Source organism: Uranotaenia lowii, chromosome 3 (genome assembly GCF_029784155.1).
Source record: "Uranotaenia lowii strain MFRU-FL chromosome 3, ASM2978415v1, whole genome shotgun sequence".
Classification (NCBI taxonomy): Eukaryota; Metazoa; Arthropoda; class Insecta; order Diptera; family Culicidae; genus Uranotaenia; species Uranotaenia lowii.
This window is the reverse complement of record NC_073693.1, coordinates 121,321,169-121,336,591: the sequence shown is the minus strand read 5'-3', so window position 1 is coordinate 121,336,591 and position 15,423 is coordinate 121,321,169. Positions and strand designations below refer to the sequence as shown.

Below are 15,423 nucleotides of genomic sequence, written 5' to 3'. Positions count from 1 at the left end.
GTCTGGCAAAAAGGACTAAGAAAGTTGAAGTATGCAATGACTCTAGGGTTGAGACATAGTTTTGGAATTTTTTTCTTCTGACATATATACATTGTGAAAGGAGAAAAAAACATGATCAAATAAGTTATTTTTTTGGCAGGAGTTTAACCCGTTAGGGTCATTCTTCCTCGTCCAAATAAGTCGATTAACATTCTTTTTTGAAATTTTGTTTATTTTTTTCCAAGGACAAGGGCCCCCGGAATTAGCTTAGCTTAGCTTGATTGACTAGTCACATCCACCAAAAACCATTGAGTACGAAATGCTTTATCATCAATTCTCAACAAAGTAATGCTTATGAGACAATAATCAAGTGGTCCTTTTTTCATTACATAGTATTGACCGAGGCCATCAGTTTTGTGCAACGGTCAAAAGAATAATGCTTGGGAGTAGCAGCTCATTCTCATTGCACAAAACTGATGCTCTCTCTTTGAACATCAATAACGGCGCCGGCTACGTCCTAGTAGTCAATAGATAGATAGGAAAAAAGAGAAAAGGATGAAAGAAATAAAATCGTGCTTTAGGACCGAGGTCACCTCTGAATCCTAGCAACATAATTTTGGTTTGGAGAGTTGGGTGGCAGGATATGATCAGGAGACACTTTTGACTAGTGTGATCGATAATTCGAATTCCCTCCTATGTTCCTATTTGATATTTGTGAATGAACTTCTTGAACACAATAAATATTCTTGTTTCCTAATCTTATACTATTTTAATTCAGGAATTTTTAAACTGTCAGATTATTCATAATAATTCATTTCAATTAAAAATTGTATGAGAAAAAATAAACTAGCCTAAAAATGTAACTAACGAATGTAAAATTTTATTATCACTTTAAAAATTTTTTGCCTTTCTGAAATTGGAAAAAAAATCAATTGTCGAAAAAATTTCCTTTCTACTTTCGTTGATAAAAGAATTGAAACGAAAAAAGATGCCTTTAGGGTTCTGGTTTCGCAGACACATATTTTCTTATAATCGGAAATAAGATTAAAATTCATCCGTCATGCTTTATGGATTTAAGTTTTTTTTGTAGAAAATATAAAAAAAGTCTTATGATTTTTTTTCTGAAAGGTTCTTTATAAGGTCCCTTACTAAGTTCAGTTTAACAATATATAACGCGGTATAGGGAGTTCATCAAAACATTTCCTATCTTTTTCAAGTAAATAAACTAATAGGTATTTTCATATGTAATTATCAGTAATTTGATTATTTTGATTTTGTTAAAATAAAATTACTAATTGAAATTGCTAAGTATACATGCCAAGAAACAAAAATCACCAGTGATTGACTCGATAATTTATAAAAAAAATGAATGGAATAAAATGTCTAAAAATTTTATAGTTAGATAGCCCTTAATCAAATTCCAAAAAGGTAAGCTCAAAAAAATTGTAAAATGAAGGTCAAAATTGCCTGCTACATATAAAACGATACATGCAATACAGAGAACTTATCGGTTTAGTTTGGTTTTAATTCATACTTTCTTTTACAGTTGACAATTGAACAATCCTTTTAACAAATTAGGAATTTTCATGCGACGATCGAATTATCTGTGCAGTTGTGAAAATAACTATTCATCTTGCATAAGAAAATTTAAACAAAAAAAGCTAACATTATTTATTTGTACTATCGTACCTATCGTAGTAGATATTAGCTTTAATATTTTGAGATATCTAGCGTTGAAAATTATATTCTGCTAATTTAATTGTTTGGAATTTCATCTCATGTCATATTCTTAAAAATTAAAGTTAAATGACGTAGTTCAGTTTTGTAGAAACCCTTCAATATTTTCCACATTTTCACAGTTTAGTTTCTCCTTTCAATGACAACCACATTCTGACAAATTTGAAACTTTTCTGCTCTTAATTATTTGTAAACCATTCAAAAACTAAAAAAACTATATGATATTGGTAGGATCAGTTTTGGAAAAAATAAAAAAATCAAACACTATCATAACAATTCCAGAATAGAATGACCACCAAAAATTTAAGCTTTTTATTAAATGACTGAACAAAAGTCGTAAAGTTAAAAAGAAAATATTTTAAATATCAAAAACTCAATTAAAAAAAGTCAATTAAAAAAAATGTTTCACTGAACAACAAATTAAAGGCCTCTATGAAGAAAAAAATTAGCATACTAACGATTCTACAAACGAAATTTACTCCCACATCGCTCGGTAAATCTCAAGCATAAAAAATTAAACTACTCATGTGTTAAGAAAACAAAATTCGCACTATAGTTCCCTTATCATAAAATAGACAGATGATGCTGGACATTGTGGTAAATAAATAAAATATTTAGATAGAATTAAAATAAGTTTACAAGGAATATCGGCTTCGAATCAGAAAAACACTCACAAGATAAAGCGTCCCGTAAATCATTAACAACACTTAATTTGTTAAAATTGATCACTGAATGATAATCTTGAAATTGAAAGAGAAGTAATTGCAATAAAATTCACTTATTCATGCTTTGAAAGACTACATTTTTTTTCTGGAATTTTCATCCTGTTGGACAAAGACTACATTCAATTGAAAAAACCCTTATATACGAATCACTTTGCATTTTGAATGATTAAATGATTAATGATTCACAAATAATTACAAAAATGGAATAAAAATACTTATCTGTCCGTCTGCTACCCCATTGAAAATTTCGAACATGTCATGAAACTCCTCTGCTGGGCTGCTCGTCAATCCATCTAATAATCTGCTCACGAATTTCTCTGCAAGGACTAGGGCCCCCGGAATTAAGGATGAAGTCTCCTTCAATGAAGGATCAAGTCTCCCTTAACTTAAAAAATATCGCTTTTTTTACTTCCACGAAAATGCTTCTAGTTCATCTACGGGTTCATGTATCGTTCCAACTTTTGCAGCATATTAACTTAAAATTACACCCTGTCTGAAAATGCAAAAGACGTCAAGTTGTCAATTTTTTTCAAAAAGATATGATAAAAATAAGAAAAAGGGATCAAGTATCGCCATTCTCCCCTAAACCTATGTTTTGTCAAATCTGAAACAGGATTGTATCTCAATTTTAATTTTCATCATGAGTACCCAAGCAACCAGAAGTCCCATAAACAGGTACAAAATTAACGCTTACTCAGCCCCATCATTGATATGAAGTACGTTCTATGCAGCTCAAAATTTAAGTTCTTATTTATACTTTCAAGTTCCAAAACAAGTCTTAATGATCTTCTATTCAGCTTAAAGCGGCCTCTTAATTCAACTTCCAAAATATCGCAGAATGAGCAAAAAATCTCTCTATCTGAACTGAACCCTTGGCATCGGTTCATATCACCTTCTCTTGATTATTTACTGTGTTCTGTACCGGTGCCGCCATGATGCCACGCGCCGGATTCGAAACTCGACAAATTGCTCAATTGCTTCTTTCCTACATTTTCTTACATATATCCCATCAGAATGGTCACTCAATTACTAAATTACTAATTGAAAAAAAAACTTGGCCGGCTTGGGGATCAATGCCCAACCTTCGTGGTGAGAATCGAAAACGTTACCACAAGACCACGTCTAGATGTTGTTCTTACTGAAACTAAAACTCGAAGTTGTGATTGGATTTTGAAAGCACATCAATGCACTTTTTGTGACTTACCAAATCCCGTATTGAGCACTTTTATGCCCTTTATGTGACATAAGTCCCGTAAAACGTACGTATAGATCACTTTTGCAACTTTCAAGTTCGTTAATGAGTACATATAGTTCACTCATGGGAATTGGGCAAAAGATTGCTAAAATGTCCTGCAAATTTTTCTCCGATCAGCGAAAAGTGTTGTCTAGCTATGGCTATTAAAATCTAACCTCAAACAACAATTTTTTGCTCATTCCAGAGCTTGTAAACTGTTAAGCTGGTACCGAGCAATTTTATCTTGTCTTGTGTTATTTTATCCATCCAATCTCATGTTATCTTATCAAGTCTTGTCTTATTTTATCTTTTCTTATCTCATCTTATTTAGTTCCATCCCTCTGGTTTGCATCTTTAATTACTTTATCTGGACTCGTGTGATTTTCTTGAACATTGTTTTGGTAATTTTTCCTAGATTCAAACTTAATATACCAATGGTTGAGTGAAATTTTCACAATTTAAAATAATCAAATTTAGTCAAAAACTCTATCTAAATAACACTAAATTCCTTTACCGTTACAGTAGCGTCTGCAAAGATCTAAATTTGCATCGTCACCTTAGGCGATGTTTGACGAAGCTCATGACTGATTTACTGGGATATATCGCACGCCTACTAATTAATTAACACTCTGTGACTCTGTTACTCATCTCCGAGTCGGAAGCTGTGCGGTGATTTACCCGGCCGAACCGCGTCTTGTTTACCAATATTGTGCGCCACAACTTTCGCACCACGAAGATGACGATGATGTCTAGTGGAATGATAGAAACTTAAATGTAAAAAAATAGTCGCAGAACGATTAGGGGACGTTGTCTATGATAACAAATCTGAATCACGTGTGAAATATTTTGATACTTTACCTGATCTCTTGTCAAGTTCAACGTTCATATGAACTTTATAATTAAGTTATAATTTTTTTTTCTAGAAATGATGGTACATACACAGCAAAAAAAAAGTGTTGCGATATTACATCGAAAACGTGCACATAACTTGAGTTGCAAAAAGTCTCTAATATTACATTCTTATTATGTAAAAAATCGCAGTAAACAAATTCGAGCACGACGATAATGTTGAGTTCGTATAAATGTTCCAAATGAGTTTGGAGGTTTCGAAATTCCCATAACTCTCTTATAAATTCGATTATTTTTCCGGTTTTTCGTATTTGGAAGTGAATTTTAGGGCCCAGATTTAAGGTGGGGATTTGTATCAAGGTAAAAGTATAATCATCAGGATATTGAGAACAAAGATGAGCAATTATATTCAAACTGTTAATTTCTCATTTATTTAAAATTTGAAACAGAATCTGCATCTGCTTTCTTGCGTTGTTAGTACCCAAACATAAGAATATTTTTTTTCGTGGACAGCACGGACCGGATACACAGTAGTTACTGTCTTGAGCAGTCTTACTAACACTTTAAGCAGGAAGGCTCTCGTGCTTCAAGAATTCAGCAATCGCCGTTGCGTTGAATGTATTTGAATTCTATGGAGTCTGGTGATACATGGCATCTTCAACTGCCGGAACCTGAATTTTCATCTGCAGAATTTTTGATGAAACTATAGCTGTATAAATCAATCCCGAACGGTATCGTCACAGCTCCGTATCCTTGACAATTGGGCCAGTTCGAGGTTCCGTATCCTTGAGCTCGTGTATGTTGTTTACCCGTCACACAAGGGGCACAAGGTGCATTATAAGTAAAAAGAAACCACTCATCTTCACTTCCGAATGTTTATACATTTTAATGCTCAACGGTGTCCTTCCGAAAATTGACCTGGAATGAAAAATAACAAGTAAAACCTTTTCCAATTTTTGCTTAGTTTTTCCGAAAAGAATGATTGTATCTACCAGAAAAACAAACCCTTCTGAGCGTCGCATTTCCATTCCAACTTTTCAACACGTAAAACAAATCAAATGTCAATTTAGAAGAACATTGACTACTTGATGTAATATTATAATGCTGGTTGTGATATTACACTCAAAGACATTGGGTACATTAAAAAGATGTATTATTATAACGAAAATCGCAAATATTACATTAGTTGTCCTACATCATCCAAAATTACATCGGCCATCGTTACATTTTTTTGCTGTGTATAGATAACATAACTGAATTCAGCACAAAATTGCTCATTCTACATTTTTGTTGTAGAATTGATTAAGCTTATCCCAGAATTCTTTCACTTAAAACACAAACTTTCTAAGTAACATCAGCTTAAATTGACAACATATGAAAAAACTATTTTCGTTTCGAAATAATCACACAGCAAATGGGATGCAAGTAATTGAATAGCTCACGCGAATAGTTCCAGATGTTTGGGGTTGTCTGACAGAAAGCACTGTTAAATCGTACATTGGTGTTAATCGAGCGGTACTTTATAAAACTGTGTTGATGGTCGTTAAAATGGTGTAGATAGACAAAACATAAAAATTGAGAAAGGTTTGCGAGAAACAATAACAGTCAACCCAACGTTAACCTGAAAACAATTAAAACCTTCTATAATCTCAATGAAAACCACACAGTTAAAATCAACCGTTAAGCTTGAAGAAATGTTATGACAATTTCAAGAAATCCTACAAAAATCTAGAATTACTCATTCTGAGTGGTGAGCCACCGTCATTGATTATCGAAATTCTAATTATTGAAAACGTAAACAGGGAACCGATCGGGTTTAAATATTACACATCCGGAGCTTCAATTCTTCATTCCAGTATCGATCGAAGACGGAAGAATATCACACCTCGGTAGAAAATGTTCAAGGTAAGATCTAGCTCTAGCCTGTGCGCAGAATTTGCTGGTGTTAATTGAAGACGTCGTTCCCAATAATGGACTTATGACGGATAAGTTATAATATTCCCTACTTTCTTCTCTTTCTTAGAAAGTGTTCCTTCTCAGCGTCATGCTTTTCGCTGTGGTCCTGGCAATGCCATCACCATCACCAGAGCCGTCACCATCTCCTCAGTTTGGATTCGGTTTTGGAGGATTTCCTGTGGGAGGCGTCTATGTTGGAGCACCTTTCGTAGGAGTTGGAGTCGGATATGGAGGTTATGGAGGCTATGGAGGATATGGAAGATATTATGGATACGGAAGAAGATACGGCTATGGTCGGTATGGATATTACGGTTGAAAAGTTTTAAATTTGTTTTGTAAATTTGAGTGTATATGACACGAATGCCATTAGAATAGTGATGTGATTATTTGAGTGTTTTTGTGATATGTTTGGAACGACCGGCTAATTTTAAAGTTTTGTGTTTGAAGAAAAATAAACTTAAACACATAAGTAAACGACAAATTTGGGTTTTCTTCGAAGATTTTTTTATAAACAACAATCAAGAATTGCAGTACCATATATCAATCATTAATATTAAAATGGTTCAAATTATAATGGCTTCAAATTTACTAAGCAGCGAACGAGCAAAACAGGATGGAACAAACCGTCAGACTGAGTCGATTTAGGATCATTTTCAAAATTCCATTTTATTAAAAAAACTCATCCTTGTTTTTTTGTAGAATTTTAAAGTAGGGATAGTTTTATGAGTAAATTTGAACTTTTCGGTTGGTATTAACAATTTTTTATATTTTATTCTAAAGAAAAAAAACATGATTTTACCGATCCGAGCCATCCTATGATTTTGTGCCAATTTATAAATCATTTTTGCTGAAATACTAGTGTACCGTTCATAATTGTATAGAAATTGGATGCACGCACACTGTCACTTCGAATTGAACTTCCATAACTTATTACTCTGATGATATTTTTTGATAAAATTTTCTGCGTTAGATAGACCAACTATCGCAATATTATATCACAAAATTTGAGCTTTCTGGAGTTTGTGTGGCTTGAGATACTTACAGTAGGGGAGAATGAGGATACTTGATCCCTGGGGATACTTGATTCCTTAGCTATATCTCGAAACTGGAATGTCTTACAAAGATCAAATGTTCTAGAAAAATGTGCCAAAATGAGCAAAATAACAATGCTTGTAGTTTAAATAATTTTAACAAAATTATTTTTTGAGTAATTGAACTTTGTTTGAAAAATTTCACAAAATGTAACTTGAAGATCTTTTTTCATCACTTTAAAGTGTTCCTTATATGGGAAAATTATGAAAAAAATATGTGTTCCAATGTATCAATCGTTCGAGCGTAAAATGAACTTCATGATGCCATATTTTCAAAGCAATGGAAAACTCTCGCAATTTTTTTACTCCCACGAAAATGCTTCTAGTTCATCAACGGGTTCAAGTATCGTTCTAATTTTTGGAGTATAGAAACTTGAAGTTACAAGCTGTCAGAAAATGTCAAAGACGGCGAGTTGCTAAATTTTTCTAAAAAGATATGGTGAAAATAAGAAAAGGGGATCAAGTATCCCCACTCTCCCCTAATTCTACGAAAATCGGACTTTTTGGACTTTTCTCATTCAAACTGCAATATCTCAGAAACTACTCTACATTTTTCATTGAAATTTTGCAGAATAATTGTTGAAATATAAAGCTAGCATGTCTGAAGTTTTTGAAAAGTTCTATCGTGGGATCAAAAGTTATTTCAAGCATGAACCTAGAAATGCGATTTCTATAGAATTTTGGACTCCTATTGGAATCCTTTGTAATTCTATTTTATGTTTACCAACCAGTAAATCTTTCTCAATCGAAAAATCAAAACAATATCACGAGATTCTGATTTCAAAACACAAATAGATAATTTATTACATTTTTTCATGTTTTTATCGCTTTTGCCAGACATTTTTTGACTGATTTTTGGATGGAAACGATAAAGTTCTTCTGAATCGTCCAAAATCGCATTTTTAGAATCATGCCTGAAAAATTGTATCTCGCGTAACTAAATGGTAAAAGTCCAAAAAGTCCGATTTTCGTAATTTCCAGAAAGCTCAAATTTTGTGGTATAATAGTGTCTAACTAACACAGAAAATTAGATAAAAAAAAATATCATCAGAGTAAAAAGTTATGGAAGTTCAAAGTCAAAGTGACAGTGTGCGTGCTTTCAATTTATATACAATTTTATTCTGTTTCTATTTCTATTTTTGTTTATTTTAAGAAGATTTTAACCTTTCCAGTCATTCGTCTTCTGCTTTAAGAATTTACATGTTATGTTTTAACTAAATTTTCTTCATAATATTTGCCCTGTGTAATCTATACAATTATGAACGGTATTGTATGTCGAAGATCGTAACTTAGTATCTCTTCACAACCCGAGTTATAATCTGTTGAATGGAGGAATGCTTTTTTAAATTGAAGGTAGTTCAATTAAACTCACAACGCTGCCAGTTTACAAACGAGACATTGCTTGACGAATTTTCTCATGAATGTTTCTTTTCACATTTCAGTGTTGCAGGATTTATTGAACTACCTTCAATGCCAAAAGATTTAAAGCCTGTCCCAACTCGAATGGTTTTTTTTTAAAAAAAAAAAACGCTATTTCTGTCCAGAGATCAACTTTTTCTTCATTTTTTCCTCGGAATTGAACTCCTCAAGATATTTTTTTAGAAATTGCTTAAAAAACTCAGTATTTTTCAAAGAGACAAACATACAGTACCGTTCATAATTGTATAAAAATTGGAAGCAAGCGCACTGTCACTTCGACTTTTAACTTCCAAAACTTTTTACTCTGATGATATTTTTAGATCAAATTTTTTGCGTTAGATAGATCAACTATCACACTGTTATTACACAAAATTTGAGCTTTCTGGAGTTTGTGTGGCCTGCGAAACAGTAATTCTACGAAAATCGGACTTTTTGGACTTTTCTCATTCAAACTGCAATATCTCTGAAACTACGCAACATTTTTTATTGAAATTTTTCAGAGTGATTGATGAAATATAAAGCTAGCATGTCTGAAGTTTTCGAAAGTTCTATCGATGAAATCAAAAGTTTCGCGAGGTGCAATATTTCAGGCATGAACCTTGAAATGCGATTTCTATAGAATTTTGGACGAATGTTTCCATAGGAAAATCATTTTCCCTGTTTAACAACCAATAAATCTATTTCAACCGAAAAATCACAACAATATCGCGAGATTCTGATATCAAAACACAAATGGATCATTTATTCCATTTTTTCTTTTCTTCATTGCTTTTGCCAGAAATTTTTGTTTGATTGTTGGATGGAAATGATATTGTTCTCATGAATCGTCCGAAATTCTATAGAAATCGTATTTCAAGGTTCATGCCTGAAATATTGCACCTCGCGTAACTTTTGATCTCATCGATAGAACTTTTCAAAAATTTCAGACATGACTTCATACTTCAACAATCACTGTGCAAAATTTGAATAGAAAATGTAGCGTAGTATTAGAGATATTGCAGTTTGAATGAGAAAAGTTAAAAAAGTCCGATTTTCGTAGAATTACTGTTTTTCAGGCCGGCAAACTCCAGAAAGCTCAAATTTTGTGTTATAATAGTGTGATAGTTGATCTATCTAACGAAAAGAATTTGATCAAAAATATCATCAGAGTAAAAAGTTTTGGAAGTTAAAAATCGAAGTGACAGTGCGCTTGCTTCCAATTTCTATACAATTATGAACGGTACTGTATGTTGCAGTGCATGGAAAGGATTCATATTTTGGGTAGAAAAATGACTACGTCCAGATATCTCCTAGTCATTAAGTGAAACGAACAAAAATAAGTCGAAAGGGAGCGAAAGTTTGCTTAGTATAACTTACTCACAAATGTTGACACAGATACGAAAAGTTTAAGCAGAAAAAATATTGAATCACAGTTAAATCTCGTTCCTCAAATCACAAGTTAGGAAAATCATTTTAAAGATACCTACCTTTTATCATGAAAAATTTAATATCATTGAAAATTGAAAAAAAATATGGACAATCATTTTTGGTCCCTTTTTGGTATGGAATTACTACAAAGTGCCCTGACAGAAGTAAAAAAAAATCTTTTGAAACATTCACCACACGCTTGTGTTCATGATCATTTACAAAACATTTATTACTTTTTATTCTTCATTTCAATACTCAGAGATCCTAAAACCATTTGATTGCTTTTAACTGTATGATTTCAAGTCGTTTTGTAACGTTTCCATTAGAAGTTGGAGATTTTTTCGAATTTCGAACAAAATAAATTTTCTACATCGTTATTCAAGTGAGAATTTTTCAAAAACTTTAAAAAAAACAATAAATTCCAAAAAAGTGTGTAAAATATATCTTAAACTATCAATGTTAGGGTGGCAATGGATATATGAGCAAAATTTCATAATCAAATTTTGAAAACGGACCACATACATTTTGTAGATTGGTCCAAAAAAATAGACCTTTATGAAATTTCATCCTTATCGGACTTGATTTATGGGTACATCAAAGCACTCGAAGTTTTTAATGATTTTATAATCACCTCTAACATCACCAAAATGCGTAAAACGTAGAGATCTGGTGTTATCTCGAAAAAACAAATTTTTGGCCAAAAATCAACAGCCATAAGTCGGATTCCAAAAAAGGGCTGGTTTTTGGGAAATTGAAATTTTAATGTTGATTGGTGGTTTTTTAGGGTAAAAAAACCGAAGCTTTGAGCGCTTCGAGGCATATCTAAATCAAGTCCTATTGAGCTGAAATTATGCACAGGTCAGTTTTTAGGCCAATTTTAATAATGTAAATGGTCGGTTTTCGAGATTCAACATAACCCATTTGACAACCACCCTAACCTACGTGTATGTTAATTTTTATGAGAAAATATTCAATGATTTTATTTTACTGCATTTTTTTAACTTGATGCCATTTGAATTGGAACAGGCTTTACCTCCTATCTAGAGGATATAATTCGATTATTTGAAGGAAAAATGAGTAACGATGCCAAACAACGTTGTTCAGCAGAAAATTTTCTTTTGAGAATTGGCACAACAACAACTACTTGGCTTGATTTTAGAGTTAGAAGAAAAATCATGTTCATTTTTTTCAAATCCAAATAATAAATTTTCTCATACAAATATTAGGGTAAAAATTCACTCATGAAACGTTACTTTCAAGTTCTTAAAAAAAAGGACAAGTTTTGAACCAAAACGAAACTTTTAAAACCTTGAGGTTTGAAAATTCAAAAACGTCCCAAAATTGAGTCATCTAATGTTTACATTTGAATTGAAACTATTCTACATGCCTTTAAACCACAGCAACAATTTATTGGCTAACCCTCAAAAAACAACAACATGTCTAATCGCTGTTGAATTGCATCAATGGAATGTTAGATGGGATAGATAAACTAATCAACCAAAACGTATGTACTATGACAAGTACCAAGCAAATATCACACACTTGATGACTTAAATCATTGATTATTATATGGTTATGCCGTTTGCATTTGGAGTTAAAATGTCAATCAGTTGATAATAACTCCTGTGTAGGAAATAATAAAATTGTTAATTTTAAAAGTTTCGAAAATCAAGTTTCAAATTATTTAATTTGAAGCATCATCAAAACCTCAAAAACAACAACAATAGATCTGAATGCTTAAGATTTCCTCGTTAAAAAATAATTTAAAACCAACCTACTTATCTTATGAAAAATTTTGACTTCTGGATTTTAAAAACTTATCTGAAAAAGTGGAAAACATTTATTCTTTGATGATTTTTCTCCTGGGAGTCGTCCGAATTTTTAACCAAATATTCTACAAACCTCTACTAATACTAACTCGTACTATCGTTTGCATCATGCTGTTAGCTTTGAATTAAAAGAATGAAATTTTTTGACATAAATTTGTGCTTTTTTTTAAACTTAAAAATAATATGAAGAGATCAATCACCGCAATTTATGTTTTTTTACTATATTTGAAAAAGGAAAAGGGAGGTTTTTTAGTAAGAACATCTTAAGAATAAGAATTTTTAAAGAAAATTATAGAAGAAATGAAAGATGAGGAAATGAACGGGTGTAATTTATTCAGAAGCATTAAATTTTAAATTTTTAAGATGTTTTGTTCTTACTAAAAAGGACATCACTTTTCACCGATAAGGCCGATAAATTAAGTAAATAGAACAAAATTTCAATGATTTTAAGCTTCTCTTACTGCTTATTTTTTAATAGATTAACCGAACCATGAGATGCAATTAAGCTTAATGGTAAATTCAACGCGTTTGTTTGTTCTTAAAAAAACGTTTGGAAATAATATTTTGAACACTGACAAGCATTTAATTGAGTAAGTACGTTGCCTTAACTTCAGGGATAAAAAGGTATTTTATTTCAATTACATCTAAATTTACTGTCGATAAATCTTAGGAAGAATTTGTTTAATCTATATATTTTCACTGAACCTACAATCAGATTCACTGGGGATAGCCTAAAAAAGATGAATTTAACGTATGCATTAAAAAATGGGCAAAATTTGGCGAGTTTTCCTGGGTTTACCTATCAACGCATCAATACAACTGCATTCTCTTCCACATGTCTCGGAGCTGCAGGAAAAATCGTAGAAGCAGCAGCTGAATAAAATGATCAAATTTATCGTAAAAATGGAGGAGGAATTGAAAAATTAAAGAAATGAAGAAAAAAACTCCAATGGAAGCTTAAATATTTTTGGTCGTCGTAAGAAAGGTTTCAATTGATTGAACATTTTGCAATTTGCTTCAAGAAAATTAAAGATGAATTAATGAACAAAACAAAGAAAGACCTCAAAAACATGTCAACACGATTATTTTTGTCTGCAGTTTTGAATTTTTCGATGAAATGCCGCAAGGATGTTTAAAAACTATTTTTTTAAGTAAGTTCACTTCAAACCTTCTGTAGAGGTTTATTTCTAATCGTGAATTGAAAAAAGTCTAGTTTATTATGCATTCGTTATCTTAATTTATATTGAGGAAAAAAGGATTCTGGATTCTCTTTTCAAAAAAAATTTAAGTAGATTTAATTTCAACGGATTTTTTTAAACTGTAGACTCTGGATTAAAGACGAACAGTGAACAGTCAAAAAGAGGTTCCTGAAGTTCTGGCTCTTTTTCAAACCACTCTTGAGCGGCCAATTGGCTTTAATGGCAGTTCTCGACATATTTTTAAACCGGAATTGGTCACCAGGAGACCCTGCGGAAGATCCGGAACAACCTTAGAATGAAACAATATCCAAAACAAATCATAGAGTTTTCCGATTCCGTCAAGATCACTACAGAATGGTCAACTTAGTTGGAAATGATCAATTTATAGTCTAAGTCTCCATTTTCTTGAATTAAACGAAGTTTCTTGCAAGCTATTCTCGATTTTTTCATCGATATTTTTTAAACCTTCACAAAAATCGTTAAAAAAAATCAGTTTTATTGGTGTAGCTGGTGAAAATTATAAGTTAATTTTAAAAAATCCACACCCCCTACATGATTAATGCTTTCTAAGATAGTTTTCTGCTTTATCACAATGCTGAATACGAATTTCATTCACAAACTGTTTTTATGGACACCAGCTTTTTCGATTTCATCACTGTTCGATTTTTTCAATACTCGCCAAATTCACGCACAATTTTATCTTTGTTATAGTTCCGATTTCATCACGTTTTTTTTTCGTTTTATTTGGAAATCATTCAGAAACCATTTGCATGACCTTAATATTCATTCAACAGCGTATAGCGTCTTTATTCATGGCATTTGTATGGTTTATGTTATGGTATAGAAGCATTCAATGATATGAAAATGTCATTGAACGGCTTACTTTAGCTGTAAAGTGCTCGTCATTTGGATTTTTAAAACGTTTGTAAAAATCAACATGATTAGTCGCTCTAAAATAGTATAGTTTGTAAGTTATGCGAATCATAAAAAGATGTGGGTTAATGTTAGTGTTCTTGAATAGAGATTAGTGTTATCTGTTTTTTTTTTTAATTGGTTCATTTGAGAGGGATTTATGTACAATCCCGATTGGGCTGCCTTTACTGCTGTTTGAATAGATATTTTTTATGAAAATGAAATTTTTCTAGCTTTGCCTTAAAATATGTAAAAGGGTTACAGATTTTTTTTTCTGCAAAATATAAAATAGAAAGGATTATCCGACCATGAAGTAAATTTCAAGAAACACACTTTAAAAGTCTAAGTTGTGAAAATTTCAAAATATTTTTCAAAAAGGTAAATTTTTCAGTCAGTCAAAGGTGTGAAGATCAAAATATTAAAATTTTAAATGCGATAATTTTTTGATGCATTTTTCTATAAAATCCATTTTAAAATCAACATAAGTGATAAAGACTGTTACGTTTCCATAAAAACTAAATCACTTTTATTGACTGAACACTGCAAACTGAAATTTCACTTGCTTTTTCGTCAAAAAAAAATCTAAAAATGGCTATAGAAAAGAATAATTTGAACATTAGACATTAGTATTAATCATTGAAGACGATAAAAATACATTTTTTCACTTTAATTTTAAGTTCTCCAAATTCACGGTTTCTTCATTATCACGGTGTATTTTTTTTTGTGAGCGTGTTAAATAAGAAAAATTTTTGTTTTAAACTTAATGATGTTTCCTAAAAAGTTAAGAGGGTGATTTAATTCACTCAGCAGATAAATTCGATTAAGACAAGCAAAATTACAAGACCTTTTCAATCAAAGGTTGTAGGATTCTTCATTCTGTAAGAAGGTGAAAAGAAGGCTGATTGAACGAAATGACTTTTTTCTTGATAATCGTGACCTCAATGCTCAGAACATTTTCCATACCTTACTTTTTTTTGTTTCAAACCAATCGTCACTGTCGTGCTAAAAAATGTAAATTTCATTTAGCACAACACAAACAAACAAAATTGGGGTTTCGCCAAATAAGCTGCACCAGGACCGAGGTGT

General features: G+C 31.8%; 1 protein-coding gene across 1 annotated transcript; it reads left to right on the top strand.

Annotated features, from left to right (window-relative positions):
• Positions 1-6,277: 6,277 nt before the first annotated feature.
• Positions 6,278-6,961, top strand: LOC129758410 (claw keratin-like). The gene is made up of 2 exons (XM_055755911.1): positions 6,278-6,429; positions 6,548-6,961. Exons 1-2 carry the CDS (start codon positions 6,421-6,423, stop codon positions 6,794-6,796), a joined length of 258 nt encoding a protein of 85 aa, XP_055611886.1. The 5' UTR covers positions 6,278-6,420; the 3' UTR covers positions 6,797-6,961.
• The last annotated feature ends 8,462 nt before the right edge of the window (positions 6,962-15,423 follow it).